A 17306-nucleotide genomic window follows, 5' to 3' on the forward strand; every position below is an offset into this window, starting at 1 on the left:
CACGAAAAGCTCCAAACTTTGTTCGTTAGTTTCTTCCTTAGTTAGCGTAACCCTAGTCTTCTTTCTCGTGGAGGTTAAGCCATGGAAATCATCTACGCCCCCACGACATGCATTGACTGAATCTGCCACCATTAGCAACCCTATCCTAGTAATTTCCTGACAATAACCAAATATGAACAAGAAGAAGGCCCAAAACAATAATGCCTAAAAAAATATTATTTTTTTAGTTTAATTTTCACGTATAGTCTATATAAAAAATTTTATATTATCATCTAGTAAAAAAATTAAATATAATTTTAAAAATATTTATTATAAAAGTAGACAATTTTTAATTTAATAAAAGTGTAAGAATCTTTACATTATTGATACATTCTTTTTTATTTTATATATATATATATATATATATATTTATTAAGTAAATACGTTAAGTTGAAATATTTTATTACTACGAACAAATTTTAGAAACTCAACAAATTTTAGCACGTTTTGACTTTTTGAAAATACAATCAAAAGGTAAGGTGATACACTGACATACTCAAATAATATATATATTTTTTATTTTATTTTAAACAGCAACCATGATGAGCTGGGCTCACCCTCTCATTAGTCATTCTGCAGCATTCACTTTTTACTTACAAAACAAAACTGAATATTTTAAGAAAGATTTTTTTTATTATTATTATTCATAGGGTTTGAAGAGATATTAGAAGATTTACAGTTGATCATAGATATGATACATATATTTCATACAATAATTTATTTAATAACTAAATATTATATCTTTTTATCATTAATTCATTATAATATATAATTAATGATGTGCAAAGAAAAATAAGCACAAAAGAAAATATTAATGTACAAAATTTTATATAAACTATTACATAAATAACATTTGTCTGAAATTAAAAAGTTGAAAGTACAACTAGTACATGTTTGTTTTACACCTGAAAACATTGTGGCACGTATTTTAATAATACAAATCTAACAGACAAAAATAAAAGCAAAAGTCCTCATGATAAAATGACTTTTGTATCAAATGTAACGTTGTAACGGAAAATCAAACATACCCTAAGAATAAGTTTATTTAGAAAAATAGAAAAGAATTAAAAAATATAAACTTTATTCATGAACAAGAGATGAAACTGAAAAAGGTATAAAATTAAAATTAAAATTTATTCATTTTTGGAACTTGTTGGCTTCTAGCAAAAGGCTCTTCCATCCTACAAAGAAAGGAAATTAACAAGTGAGGGGGGGTCCGAAACTCAAAGAGCTTATCCACTGGTGGGGACGGACCCCTCTCCCTCTCTCCCTTAGCCGCAGATAATGAACGGACTGGATCATCTTCAACTCTTTAGTTTCGACAGAAATGAAATGATTGACATTTCATTGAGGACAGGCCATCTTCTGAGTATGTTATGTTAAGTGTTACGAATCTATTCTTGCGGAACGCTAGAAGAGATCGAACCAGCCCACATTCAACCTCCATATTCCTCTACCAATAGTATATATAGTCTCTTGTGGACACAAATCAGAATTGCAAAACATTAATTAAATTGCTCATTTGGGACGTCATGTATCTTTACTCAACATCTAATTTAGCCATTAATATTGAATAAGAATCAAATTGCACTATTATACATTTCATCAACTATTATTTTATTTAATATTTCTATTTCAATATTCCGAGCTTTATGGCACTAGGTTCATCCTAAAGCTCAACACTGTCAATTGTTGTGCTTTATCACTTTTTTACTTGTGGGTGAGTTTATCATATATATATATATATATATATATATATATATATATGAGATGTTTCAAATATAAAAAAAAAATTAAAATAAAAAAGAGAAGAATTAATTTTAACTGTTAGATTATAATTTAAAATTTCACGGTTGAGATTAAAATTCCAAATTTTTAGTACATCAGTGTCTTTGCTTACAGCCATGAAGGAAAATTGAAATTCATGAACGAACAAAAGCATTGTGATGCATCATCAAGGCAGCCACGGTGGTGAAGGCAAACAGATCTGGAGTCTGTGGAGGTGGGCATGGCTACAAGGGCAGAGAGTGGTACTGGCTTGGTCGTTTGAGTAAGTCTTGGGTTTAAGTCTTACAAATGGATAAAATATGGTTGGGAGGAAATTTTTTTACTAAAGGTGGATAATTAAGTTCCATGATCAAGATTAATCATTGAAAAAGTCAATAAACACTTTCAACTAATAACATGGTAATAAAAAAATATTAAACAATAACTATATATATGTAAGTTAACAATGTTTTTAAGGTTTGTTAATGTATACATTTTTTTAATGTGAGTACCTTAAGAAGGTATAATTAGATATTCTCTTAAAATACATCAATAGTAAAATTCCCTCTCATAATTACGTAATTTAATTCAATTTCTCTCCCTGTATATAGTAGTTTTGAGCCACACATATCAGGCTGTTATATTGAATATTTGATTAATCTGAGTTGAATCAGATTATACCATTGCGAGTGAGAAAATTCCCTCTCATTGTCATGATGTTATGATCGTTATCCTTTGCAAAAAAGAATTAAAGTGGGCAGTTAGTTAAAACTTTAAAGTTCTAGCTAGCTAGTTGCCCATTTTGCCACCAAAGAGTTAGGAATAATTTAACACACTCTTAAATGTTGATAGACCGAACCATTTTATTACGGCTCGATCTGATCTGCAATTGCTGCCAAAGGGCCAGAACACAAATGAATTTGGCGCCTAACTGTTTGATTGGCTAGAAGAGCTTAAGACAAAGAATGCAAAACTTCTGTTTGTTGGGTCAATAACAATTTTTTTGAAAACTACAGTATTTTTCTTAAGGCCTTGAAAACTACAGTATGGATATGACATGGCAAAATATAAATATTATTAACATTGTAACTTCAGTAAGCAAAAATATTTTTTTTAAAAACACCTAAGATGGAAAAGAGTGAAATAGCATTTTGTTTCACTTAGTAGCATAGTAAATAATCCCTCAACAAATTTATGTTTTGCATGAAGTGATTTATTAAGTACAGGGTAGGTAATCATTTCTATTTTGAGATATTGATATCCATTTAAGAAATTAACTTTTCTTGATAGATATTATTTCATACATATATACTTGAGGATTGAATCTTTGATCACATATTTAAAGGACATGATTATCTGTCAACCATATTATATAACATAAGGTATTCATACATACAATACAATCTAAGTACTCAATATATATAGGTATACCAACCATTTTCAGAATACCATGTAAGGCTAGTGACTAACATATCACATTCAGACACACCATATTATCCTTTCACTCATAGCTATAGTATGACCAGAAAGTTGATCTCCACTTTGGCGTTGAGCATATAAGCTCAACTTTGATGTCTTTCTATAGCAAACATTGTCAGGGTGCAATAACGGTGGTGATAAGAGACCACATGAATGATCCTTTTATTAGTGGAACACACAGGAAAATATTAGCTAACTCAATTTTTGTGGCATGAGATGCTCGCCCTTCTGACACAGACAGTCCTTGCAATTTTAGGAAGTTATTTTTCAAAACATAAGATAATGCAAACCTCTGCCACACGCTAAGGGGGTCACAAATCCTGCAGGAATATAGAGGTCATTATTCAATATCTGCAAATGAAAACTCTTGCCTTTGAAGATTGGTATTGCAATTGGTTTGTTTCTCAAAAAATTAAACAGAATGGCCCATGTGGTAGCAGAGAATATGCTGGAAAATTTGCTGCCACTAGATCGGTCTAGTATCTTTCTCATAAAGTTGCATTAGTTTTGAGTTGGAGCTTGGTTTGTTGTGTCTTTCTGTTGGTCTCTTTTGATTTTGGTTTTCTGGCCTTTGTGGCAGTCTTTCTACTGACCATAAATCTAAAGAGGGTAGAGTGGCCCAACTTGGAGGATGAACTTTGGGTCCATCCAGATGCTAATGGTACTAATTTCTGTAACCTATAGTCAAATACTTTTAACTCTACAACATGAAGGAAGAATTGTGAAGTGAAAAATAGGTGACAAAACATTTTACTTTATCTTAAATACTGTTATAAAGGAATTTTTCTTTACTATGTGTAATAAAATAAGGAAATACTTAACTGTGTTTTTTTTATAGAAAACTTTATTACCTACGAAAAAAACAAAAAGGAGATGAAAGAAAGGGCAATGGGTTTTTTTTTCTTACCTGTTGCAACTTGTTCATAGTTTCATTTCACCTTTTGACTTTGAAATGCAGTTCTCAACTCAATTGCATTTACTATTTAATTGTGTTTTCAATTCAATTCATGCAAACCGCAAAGCTCTCAACCCCAATTGCATTTAATGAAATCCTCACTAATAGTAGCACCCTTCTAAAGCTACTACATTATTGAATAAAATATTAAATGACGTCCAGACACAACAAAATGTAACCTCAAACAGACCGAAGAGTTAACAAACTCAAATCCCAATTAGATTGAACTGGTAGGACTTTAGTTATTTTTGTTGTCACAATTAAAAATTCATATGACAGTATATTAGGAGGAAGGGGTCAGAGTAGTCAAAGCAAAACCATGTTTGTATCTAAATGAAAGGTTTGAAGTTAGATAACATTGTATTGTGAGAGGATGGACTAGAGTATCTTTAACGATGCAAGTCTAATGCGTTGCTTACCGTAATTATTTTTAACTTTTTTATGAGCATAATTTTTTTATATATATAATTTAAGCAACTTTTTTTCTTCATTAATGTAACGTTGTTGTCTCTGCCATTTTTTGGTGACATGTGTTATATCAACTCCTACTTTGAAAATAAAAGTTCAACATATAAACAACTAGTGAGACTCAAGTGCAGCTTTCTTCTTCTTCTTCGATGTAAGGAGCGGTTCCTTAAATGAGGAGGAATCTGTCCTTATTAAGAACCCCTCCTCAGCTTTATTTAATGATATTTTGAGAGAAGATGTGAATGTTCAATAAGAAAAAGTGCTTGAGCAACTGAGAATAAAGTTACTCTTAATAATATGCCAACGTCACATTTATAAGGATAAGTAGTCAATTAACACACTACGCCACCTGTTATTAATAATTTGGTAACATAACAAAAAGGTTTCCTTACTATTATTAGGTAAAACGGAATGTCAATTAATCAAAGAAATTTAGGTAGAAAATTACAACTTTCATTGAGAGTCTAATCAAGCCTCTGCTTTCTCCTTCAAGACGGAAACATTGATGTTTAGTTATTGGAAACTAAGTGAAATTCATATTATAGTTTCGTGAAATTATGCAATTGATCAAGAAAAAGGTAAATTAATTAAATAATATAACAGCATCCGTCAAGAGAACTAAGAACAGTAATACTTGAGATAAATAAAATAACAGATCCACATATAATTGCTGAGATCAGAAAATGGAACACAATCCAGATGATGATTTGATTTCATATCAAGCTTAGTAACTCTCTAAGTTACAATTTTACACAACATGGTGTTCCCGGCCGTCATCTAGTCTCCTGATAAGGAGTGAGGAATAATATGTAGCATTTACCGTAGCAAGTGGGGTTTTATATGTATACAAGCAAGGAAAAAGAATGAAAAAAGATTTTATTAGTAATTTTGGGTCATATATATATATATAATGAGTTAGGATCATTATATAATTAGTTAAAATATTAAATAGGTTTAATTAATATAAAAATATGACTGAAGACATATATGTTATGAAATGATAATTATGTAGATACAAGTAATATTTGATGGCCAAATTATAATGATCAAATGTGGGATTAACAGATGCACTATCTCCCTTCAACCCTTTGAGCGAAATGTGACAATAGGGGTTATGGCCCACATTTGTACAAAGGAGTCACAACACAGTTTCTCTTTATCCCGTCACCGATCAGAATAGAGAAAATACAGAATATTATGCACAAAGAGATTTCATCATCATTCTATTAGGGCTAATCCAACTTCTGTATACATATTTTATCATGATCTTGAGCATGAGGACACAAAAAGATTCTATTCATTTTTGTATAGTAATTTCTCTTTCTCTACATGAATGGAAAACATGTGATTAGGATTGATAATTGTCTGTTACTGTTAGAAAGAAATTAGGTTGATTGATTGAATCCATATATTTGAAATTAAATCCCAACATTTGGTATCAGAGCAACCCCATACTTATTCATGCATGATGTTTGGATAATGTTTTGAAAAAACAAAATAAGATTATCACATTATAACAGAATGAACAATGATATAAAGGGTGATTAGTAACATCAAATTAATATGACAATTGAAACACATGTAGAGTAACGCTAAGGTGCAGGCATAACAATTTGATGTGTTAATTGGGTTATGCATTTTAGGAGTATCATGCACATATTTCATGTTGTGGGATAGTAGGTATAAATTTAAATGCATCATTTATGTGTTTGTTGTTATTTTTAGAGGCCACTGCAATATATTAAAATAATAATAATGAACTTCTAAATTTAAAATAAATAAATAAATAAAGTTACAATAATTTACTCAAGAAACATTTTAAGTTTGAATTTAGTGCATCAATGTTTAGAATTCACTTATGGTATATCATTTTAATTATTTAGCATTTAAAAAGATTAATTGAATCAAGATATCACCAAAGTGATTTCTCTTGTGTAGATTGTTCACCAGAAAATGTTAAATGTTAACGTGTGTGATTATTTATATGAATGATGATTGGCCCAAAAAAAAGTTATCATTTAATTAAGTTACATGCACACCAGTGATTTACATTCATCCTATTCCTATCCTAATGGCCAGCAACGTGAATGTAAAAAAGTAATCAAATGGTTAGATTCTCCTGAATGGCAATGAATGATCCTACAATCTTTCCTCCCACATCCGGAAACTCTTCGTGGCCCGGGAGGGATCTTACCTTACCCTTTCGATCGACTTCTACCGGGTACTTGAGCAGATGCCCTGTCATTTCTGTTACATCATTTGATGCAAATTGCTTCCAGTTCAGCTCACCCATTGTTCTAATCCTACTAACACATTCAAGGCTCTCTGGTTGTAAGAAGCAGTCTTCAATCGTACCCGTATGTTCAGCCCAAAGTGACATCCTATATCCATGGATCTGCATGGTATTGGTCAGGAAATGTGTATTAATATTAACAAAATGTAAAACTAACTGTGTGGTTCACAACCCATATTCTTTCCCTTCGTACCAGAAACATATATATTAGTAAAACAGAGACGCTAAATTAAGAACTTTTAGTTCCTTAAAAGTTAGATTGACATGCATATTTGTATTCGAGGGAATTAGAGAAACATTAGAGAAACCAAAGTAAAGCCAAAGGTGGTTTTGTGGCCTGAGGATCAAGAGGGTCACGTTGGCTGGTTGATTGGATTTAACTCACCTAAAGTGAAACGTGCATAATTTGTTATACATGTAATTTATCACAACTTCAACTATTCATTTTTCAATCAGTGGTTGTCATAAAGGCTTAAAGTAAATGTGAGAAGCCACTAAGTACAAACTTAAAAAATGCTTACTTGCCCACGAGGATGATACTGGCTTCTTGCCCAGGTATGATGAGGTTGGTACGCACCCATTGCAATCTCGGTGTCCCTTGTTCCTTCCATAGAGCGCTGGTTGATGTTTGCAGACCCCAATATGACATATTCATCATCAACTATCATGCCTTTTGAATGAACATAAATCATGAAACGGCGATTGTTTCTACTAAATGCCTGGACAAAGAGCACCGGTACACAAGTTTAAAATTGCATTCACCAAAGGGAGATTGCATGCCACAAAACAGACGACTAAGATGCTTATATTGATTGTTAGAATATTTGTTTTACTAGTAAGACAAGCATTTCACAGAATTAAGAAAAAACAATTAAGACATTTGGATAAATAATATAACAGCTTTTCACAGTTTACACAACAAAATAACAGTTTATAACGAGCTATTTGGAAGCAACTTTTTTTTATTCATCGGTACTAGATATCTATAACTATATACGAATCACTGTTTCATGGCACTATGGAAGCAGAAAAATGTAACTGAAAAGGGAAGAGGGGATGGAGAGAATAAAATTCATACTTGTGGACTATTTGCTGGCGGAGGAGTTCCAGACACAGTGATATTCTCGTACATATCTATGGCCTCCCTATTGCCAAGACAAAAAAAGTTCAAATAGTCTTGTGGAGAGAATGCTGTTTCAAGCCCAACTTCAACCAAAGCCTTGTAAATTGTCTCATACATCATTTGCATTGTTTTATGCTGAAATTTTTATAAAATAAAATTCATAGTAAGTATGAAACTATAAAAAAGAAAACTATATTTTGGAAGCAACATCTTTAACTAAAATAGTAAGAGAAGTAGGGAAGACACGATACTTTTAGTGTATATTCTGGGGCCAGAATTCACATAACTACAATCCACTTATAAATTAGTGGTTCCAGCTTCACACAAGTTTAAGTAATTTCTTATATTCTGATGAGTAGAGAAATCAACAGATCAACTGAGCATTCAAAATCTCAATTTATTAGCAAGAATTCAAGTGGCATAATATGAAAGTTGGCCTTTATCTTCTGCGAGGTAGCATACCTGCCAAAATAGAATTCTTTGGGTGGCAGCACCAGTTGGAACACCCTCTGGCCACATTGGAATAACAATGTACACTGCAAATCTCTCATTTGCCCTTATCTTTGCAGCAATCTTCAGCGCAATTTCCATAGGAATTAAATTATTAGCACCTGCAAAAACATGCAATTTTGTTAGAGAGAAGTCTTAAATTCAGTTAGTTTTCAGTTAGTTGTAAAAACTGTTTGTGATTACTATTAGCTGTCTCTTCTCAGTTAGTTAGTATGCTGTGATTCTGTTAGTTACTAACAGAATCAGTTAGTAATTGTTAGAGTCAGAGTTAGGCCTCATTGTGAACTCTGCTCTATATATAGACCTTTGTTGTAATCATCAAATAATGAAAACACAATTATGATTTCTATCAGTTCTCTATCTCTCTCTAAATGTAACAAATTTTAACATTGAAAGGAGATATTTGAAATAAATGTAATTAACCTCATTAATTATTCATCTTCACCATGTTATGTTATACAGAAAAACACTAGGAGTGTCTAGTGGTGAGGAGTTCAAGTAATTTGCAAGAGGTCATAGGTTCAAACCTCCTTGTCATCAATGTAGCCAAAGAAAAAGAACACAGAAAAGATACAGTTTATAGGCGGAGGCTTGTCATTAATGTATAAAAGGCACTAAATATTTGATCACACATCTGAAAATACAAATGCAAACGTTAAATCTTCACTTTATTAACTTTTAAAGGAAACCATGGGGATTTATATTTCAGTGAGCTTTGGCTACAAATAATTTAAAGATATGAAAATAGATATATCAGACCAGCTATGACATACTCATGTAATTTCTAGAGAATATGATATATATAAAATGCACAAAACATAACACATCATAGATTTGAAAGGAAATGATATTTTTTCTTTAATATAATTTTCAATTCATTCAGTTTAATTCGTAAAATAGTTCTACATAATGGATTTTGGCATTGGACGCTTTATCCATACAAAAGCTGATATACCGGGATAATCTATTTATGTTCTACAAAATCTTCAGCACACTAAAAGAAGGAAATCTTGAAGCAAACAAGCCACATGTGTTCAGAAGAGGAGTTCCATACCAAGGTCTTTATGTTGACTCCAATTATATGAAGACCCAATGAAATATTGATTCTCTATATAAATGTAATGTTGTGCAGCACGAATGGCCTTTACATATGCTGTATGTATGCTCATGTCAATCAGCACATTCTTCCCACATACTAGATTCTGCAAAAACACAGTAATGTTTAACTATCCCATCATCACACCTAAGATGGCTCAAGTATGACGAATTGAAATCTAGCACGTGTAAGAAAACTTAGAAACATTAAAATCTTTCACTCACCATGCTTGATGCATCTTTTGGCTCCTTTGGAAACCCCTTGACAGAACTTGAATCAATTGAACGGAATATCTGTATTCCAAAAGCATGTACATTAAATAGTTACATTTAACTAGTGTAAATGAGAAAATAAACTGCTTCTAGAAATTCTAAATATTTATTCAGTACTAATTGAGTAAATACCTGAACATGCCATGACTCAGGATTATCATCACCGACACTAGGAGCATTAGATGAACTAATAATATCTCCGATTCTGTCTAGCTTAAGCAACGCATCATCGTATGAACTCCTCAACTTTTGAATCCCTTTTGGTTTTGCGGCTCTTAACCAGCGCTCCTCAAAGTTTTTCAAAATATCGTAAGCTGCTGGACCATCAATTTTAGAATGCAAGTCATGCCATGGCTCCCGTGGACAACCACCAGTATTACCCTGTCATCATCAGAATAAATTGTTCTTCTTGCTTTGAACTTTGTTTTAAAATTGAAACTTAGGGGGTGTTTGGTAAGGGAGAAGTTTTTTCATCCCCAGAAAACATGATTCCTGGGAAAGTCGATTCTTGGGAATTATGATTACGGGGAGAATGTGTAAAATACGTATGGTTAGAATTAATATGCTTCCTGGGAATTAATAATTCATGTAAAACACATAACTAAAACTTTCTCTCCACACGGGCAAGTTGGATTCTTGTTCCTTCTTTGGGAATGTTTTTGCGAGAAAGTGAGCTAAAATTGATTCCCAGAAATCATAGTTTCTGGGAATCAATTTTTTATTAATTGCATACATAAATGAAAATCATAGTTTCCCACTTTAAGATTCTTGTGAAAGTAAAAACTTTCAATTTACCAAATGCCCCCTTATTGGTTCCTAGCTACATACTTCACAACAACAACAACAACAACAACGCCTTATCCCACTAGGTGGGGTCGGCTACATGGATCAACTTCCGCCATAATGTTCTATCAAGTACCATACTTCTATCCAAACCATTAATTTCGAGATCCTTTTTGATAATCTCTCTTATAGTCTTTTTGGGTCTTCCTCTGCCTCGAATTGTTGCAAGATTCTAAAGCTAAACTAGGATACCATCTCTGTCATAAATTTGCAGGAGCGTTTTAGATGTGCAACAAATATGAAGTAAATTTACACGTTCAAAGCTAGATAGAACCAACACTTTACATAATAGGTTATACATGTCATTGGCAATGCTAATTTTACTGTTTAAAGTGTGTTGAACTGATCACTGAATGCATTTCAAAAATAATCTCTTTTAATCTCCCCTATACAAGAATACAGAAATATTTCTTTGTTGTAATTTGGTTTCTTCTAGAACTACTAAAATTTGGAGTTATATACCTTTGTGTTTGTGGTTTTATTCTACACACTTTTGTCATTCATTTTTTATCAAATGAATGTGGAATAGTGATCATGCAACCAAACCGAAATATATATTACCGTGAAAGTAGGGTTGTGATAGTCATCCTTATGCAGTGTCTGCAGCGTCCTAAACAGAGGATGGTGGGGAGTATCATATCGCCCATCACACAAATCAAGTCCGCCAACAAATGCTACTATTTTTCTTTGGTTATTTCCGGCATCAGCATCCACAATTACAGTTTTCTGATGATGTGTATATATTGTTCCAACTTCCTGATAAATGGAAGAAGAAATTAATGTGGAACTCTAGAACTGAAATTGTAGAACTATGCAAAAACATATTTAGAGATCCAACGTAAAAATGAAGATAAAGTACCACCTACTAAAACCGAACCTTGCCATAAATGCTGAATTTTTATGAGAAAAAGTTCGGCAAACTACCAAATGGGATCAACCTATCAGTAGTAATATGTGCTACATAAAGTATGCTGAACTGGGCAAAGGAGAACATCATTTAAATTCTTATAATGCAATGAATCAAGGGAGACAATAAATAAAAGTATTTCGATGTGAGTAGAATGATTGTCAAGCCAAACCTTTTGTTTGGCCCAGCTATGACGTTTTGCAGCAATGCGAGGACAAAGCAGCACGTGCACAGAAGAGTGCTTGAAAAATCGTCTAGTTTCCTCATCATGAGTTGCCATCACACCATCCTTCAAAAGAAATAGAATGACATACTTAAGATAACCACATACAGCAAAAATGTCCACATGCAGACAATTGCCAATCAAGTCCTATAGTGTGTTTGGATCTCCATTGGTAAAGCTCAAATTGACATTCAAGATAATCCAACACATTCTTTCCTGTTCAACTGACTTGGAATGAGTGTAAACAATAAACCAAACACACACCTAATCCTCCCCAAAACAGAAATGCAGTAATAGGTAACACCAAAAAATTGCTTTACTAACCACTTTGTAACCTAGAATGCTTCTTGATGTAGGGTCATCCCAAATAAGGAGAAGCACTCTTACTCCCTCCGATGACTTAGACCTCAGAATATCACCCAGGGTGAACTTTGATGGATTTCCAGGATCCCTTACCAGCCTAACTTTGTGCCACACCGACCACCCCGTAATGTAAATCAAACGCTTAGCTCGATTTATGGCGTCAAAGATGTCAAGCCAACACTTTCCATGAGCATAATACACACCATTATCAAGCACAACATTAGGGAGGCAACCATCTGGAACATGAGCATCTTGGTATAGAGTAACTGTTCCACCTTTCCTCAATGGAAAATATGTGCCAGGAACCCCAATGTAGTCAGGACCAGCTCCAACTCCTTGGTAATACATGATAAGTGTATGCATTGGAATGTACTGAATGGATACCATCAAAACAGCACCTGGCTTACAAGGCTTACCATTGCTGTTCAGGATAGGGTAGGTCCCTTGTACCTTTTGCCCTGAGTATATTTTTTCCACAGGAATTGCCACAACGCCAATGAGCTGTGAACCCACCACATCACTGTCCTTCACAACAAAATGAACTTCAGCAGCATGGTGTGCAACAGGAACATAGAAATGTTGCTCCCACACAGGATTCTCACTATTGCTAATCACAAAAGTCCTACCAATTACAGCATTTGACACAGAAATTGTCACATAAGGATCACTAGTAATCTTCCGGCTTACCGTTCCTTCAATCTTGTTGCTCGCAACAGTACCGGGGAATCTACCAATCATGTCCTCCAACGTCTTGTGGAACATGTCCATGTTTGGAAGGTTTTTGGCTCCATGAACCCAAATATCTAAATTCCCATGGAGGAGCAAAACCCTCAGAGATCCTTTGTGCTGAGCCGGCACAATCTGCAAACTCTCACTATTCACTGAGTCATCATTATTATCTGAGAGCCTAGAAGGATCCCCCTGATCCAAACTTGAGGAGGAGTAGCTAGAATAACCATAAAACTCATCCCTCCTATCAAGATATAGAATTGGTGGGGAATGTGTCAAGGGAGGTGCACTTGGGAGGTTATTATTATCTGACAACCTATCATTGCTCATGAGATCATCCAAAGTAGGGTAAGCAGCAGAGTGAGGAGGGTTATAACTATCACTAGCGTGAGAGTGAGACACTCCACCTCCTGTTGTGACACTCCATTCTGGAGGGACTCGGTGAGGGTAAGGATAAGTGTGAGGTGGCTGAGGCATAGGATAGTCAAAGGAGCCATGTGATGAGGTAGATGGAGGAGGAGGAGGAGGAGGAGGAGGAGGAGGGTATGAGGAATAGTTTATGGGGCTAGAATAAGGGGATGAGGAGTGTGGTGGTGGAGGAGGTGGGGGGTATGGGTAGTTTGAGTTGTTATTATGAGGAGGGTTTGTTGGATGTGGATATGGATATGGATATGGATATGGATATGGATATGGTGGTTGAGCATATGGATCATGAGGAGGGTATGAATAAGGGTTGGGATACCCATATGGATGTTGTGAAGAACCATAATTGTCCATTGATCAAAGCAACAACAACAACTCAGAATTGAATTGGATTATTTATCAGTTGAACTTCAAGATTTGATCTTTCATGCAAAAGGGCCACACCCCAGATGGAATTGACACAAAGGGTATTGATAGCACACGGCAGAATGAAACATAGAGGAAAAATAAATGTGCTGAATTGAAACTAATCGCGTGAAAATTTGATGGAAAACTTTGGAGATTGATGATGGTAATAATACCAATAAAAAGAAGGAACTTGTATGAAAGAGAAGAAATTTGCGAGGTAAGAGAGGGAAAGGTTTATGATTTGGAAGGTTCAACGAAGAAGAAGTTGAAGATGCATTGCAATTGCAATTGCAGCTCGTGAGAATGGATCTATCGCTTTTTCTCTTTTACACATAGCAGGTCAGCTTGGTCCCACACACTGGCAACTTGAAACAATGCGTCTTTTCATGTATTAACTGAAAAAAAAATTAGTATCTTGAAAATAAAATAAAAATCTATTTTTTAAGAGGGGAAAATATAAAATATATCTAATTCTTTCTTTATTTGAAAAATATATTATACTTCTAATTTATAAGATTCATTTACCAATGATAATATCTCGTTTTATTCATTTTGTTTTTGGTGAATATGTTTTATTGATCCTAAAAGTGTTTAGCTAATAAAAAATGATTGAATTATTGGTCTGCTTTTTTGCTACAATTTATTAGTCAATTTGAATTTAGCTATTAAATGTTTAAATTGAGCTTAAAAAAATTAATTTTGACATTTTTCAATAAAAAATAGACCTTAAAATATATAATTTAGATTAATTTAGATACATACTTTAATCATTGATAATTATTTAAATTAATTTTGTCAAAATTAATTCTATCAAAATTTAATCCAAACGAATTCTAAGTCTAAGAACATTTATTATATGTAATAATAAATTTAATTGTAAGCTTAAATATAGGTAAATTAGATTTAACATTTTATAAATTGACATAAAAAACATATATATAATTATGGGTATGTATATAATGATGATGAAAAGATTAATTTTAAATAAAACTAAATGTATTTAACGAATTATAATAATCTAATTAAATTTAAAAGTTCTTCTATATTTATTTTACTTAATATATATTTTCATATAAAATGTTAATTTAATAATATATTAAAAATATTCTAAGAAACATTTAATAAAAAAATTAAAAATAAATTTAGTAAATCAAATTAAATTTCATACTTAATACTTTTAAATAGAAATGACAATATCTATATATGTATACACATATTTGCATACTTATGACGCATATGGTAATGTATAAGGTTAATAATAATAAATGAAAGTATTAATTAAAATAATTGCTATAAATATAATAACAATTTATTCTTAAATAATTTAAATATAATATTAAAAGTATACACACCCGTAAATATTTTAAAAAATAAATATAATTTTAGTTTGTCCAAACTCAATTAATTAATAAATAAATAAAATTATAAAGATAATCGATTATTAAAATTAATATTATAATCACTTAAAAAAATGTAATTAAAATTTATTATTTTTCACTCTGATAGTAAATATTATTAGAAATTAAAAATTAAAAAAAAAATATTTTTCACAGCAAATGATATATATGGGCGCGTACGCCGAACGAGATGATAATAATGATCTATTCCACTTATAGTAATCTGGATCCATTTATCTCACTACTTTTGAAAAAGTTAGGATTAAAATGACATATTAGCACGCCATACCACACGGTTGCTAAGAGAGAGAAAATAAATTATTACATAGAATACAAATAAAAGAGTACAGCATTTGAGTTTGAGTTTGAGTTTGATTGCCACTTTTGTTTTACATGGAAAAGAGAATAGAAAAAGTTGGAAGTTGGAACTACAAAAAATATCTTATTCTCTGTGAGTATTTGTTAAATGTTGGTTGGGGTATGAGTCAAAGCTCAAAACATTTTTCTAAGGCTCTCAAGTCTTAATAACGGAAAATAACGCCCTAGTACGGCATACATACATACATACATTCTGCATAGTTTATTTATGCAGATTGCATTGCTAATTGGCCCTCCACAATATGATAAATACTCCCCGCCTTGTTACCATTGTCAAACAAGCCAACCAATTCAATTGGATTCTTCTATGACGTGTTTCATTCCAATCAACTGAGACTAAAATGAATCTTATTATATAATTATATAATATTGTATAAATGTTGCCACATTTGAGATTGGCAAATAAAAAATGTATATTAATATTTTTAATGTTTAAATTTTTTTTTTTTATTTTTATCATTTATATTTATTTGGGTCTTGAAAATATTTCTTTTAAAAATATTCTTGATTTTTTAGAAAAATCTATTTTTGTACTTGAACTTTCCATCAAACTTAATTTTCATTTCTATAATTTCTATATTTTCAAATCAATGAATTTAGTCTTCAAAATTTTAAAAATATGTAAATTTAATTCATCTTCTAACTTTGTGGTTATAAAAATTATCAATAAATGTTAAATTTAAATATAAGAAAATACTAAATTTTTATATATTTTAAAAATTAAAGAATTAAACTCATTAATTTAAAAATATAAGAACTGAAATCAAAAAGTTAAAGGACTAAAAGTTTTTTTTTTATTATTTTTTTTTTGTCGTTGATTTGTACTTTTATACATTGCTGACATGACTAACGATTAGTAGTGATGTGAGTAAAGACTATAATATAATAGTTCATATGATATTCAAGCGTTAAACCTAACCCTATATTAGTTCAACCACACGGTTAGTGGTGTTTACAACATTAAATGATATTCAAGCATAAAGATAATGATTTGTTAACAATCTTTGGGACGATTAGGAAGGAAATAAAAGAAAAAGAGAAATTGATGAATATAATGGGTGATGTGATAATGGGAAAAGAAATAAAGAAATAAGAAAAATATAAGTTGAGTATAAAAATTAGATTTCGAAAAATTTAGGATTATAATAAACATTAAAAGAAAATATTTATTAATATCTTAATTAATTAAAATCATATTATTTTTTTAAAAGATAATAATAACACCTTTTTTCAGAGGAATACTAATAATAATAATAATAATAACACCTTAATGGTATAAATTATGTTGTATGTTTTTTCTCTGTTTTTAAAAGGATTTAATTAAAATGCACTGTGGTATTTGACATGTCATAAGCACTTAGTGCTTCTGTTATGATAGTTATAGTTACACTCATCAATATCTATGTAAGGACTATTGCGTTATGATTTTGGCGAAGTTCCATCAAACCCAATCTTGTTAATTTGTTCCAGTTCGACCCCTATGGACCCAAACCTTAATTAAGTCCATAAGCTTTCAGGAACACCAATACCTTGTCTTTACATCCTATAGAAGACTCAGGACGCCTATTATATCTCACTCATAGCAAACCTCATGCATATTTGTTATGCAGTTAACTAAATTAGTTCCTTGAGG

General features: G+C 31.9%; 1 protein-coding gene across 1 annotated transcript; it reads right to left on the reverse strand.

Annotated features, from left to right (window-relative positions):
- Nucleotides 1-6664: 6664 nt before the first annotated feature.
- Nucleotides 6665-14249, reverse strand: LOC100805294 (phospholipase D gamma 1). Its single transcript, XM_003529924.5, has 10 exons — nt 12300-14249; nt 11925-12041; nt 11407-11601; nt 10135-10383; nt 9955-10023; nt 9689-9836; nt 8587-8735; nt 8080-8259; nt 7523-7720; nt 6665-7103 (listed from the first exon to the last, which is right to left on the reverse strand). The coding sequence occupies exons 1-10, from the start codon at nt 13842-13844 to the stop codon at nt 6810-6812; spliced, it is 3144 nt and encodes a 1047-aa protein (XP_003529972.1). The 5' UTR covers nt 13845-14249; the 3' UTR covers nt 6665-6809.
- Between the last annotated feature and the right edge of the window lie 3057 nt (nt 14250-17306).

Source organism: Glycine max, chromosome 7, assembly GCF_000004515.6.
Source record: "Glycine max cultivar Williams 82 chromosome 7, Glycine_max_v4.0, whole genome shotgun sequence".
Classification (NCBI taxonomy): domain Eukaryota; kingdom Viridiplantae; phylum Streptophyta; class Magnoliopsida; order Fabales; family Fabaceae; genus Glycine; species Glycine max.

What these genes read in the sequence shown, in the direction of transcription:
- LOC100805294 (XM_003529924.5), bottom strand. Translation starts at nt 13,844, where the DNA reads ATGGACAATTATGGTTCTTCACAACATCCATATGGGTATCCCAACCCT. An exon ending in AAAGAATTCTATTTTGGCAG is followed by an intron (nt 8,260 to 8,586) that starts GTATGCTACCTC and finishes TAAAAATTTCAG; the next exon opens with CATAAAACAATGCAAATGAT. An exon ending in CGCCAGCAAATAGTCCACAA is followed by an intron (nt 7,721 to 8,079) that starts GTATGAATTTTA and finishes CTCTTTGTCCAG; the next exon opens with GCATTTAGTAGAAACAATCG.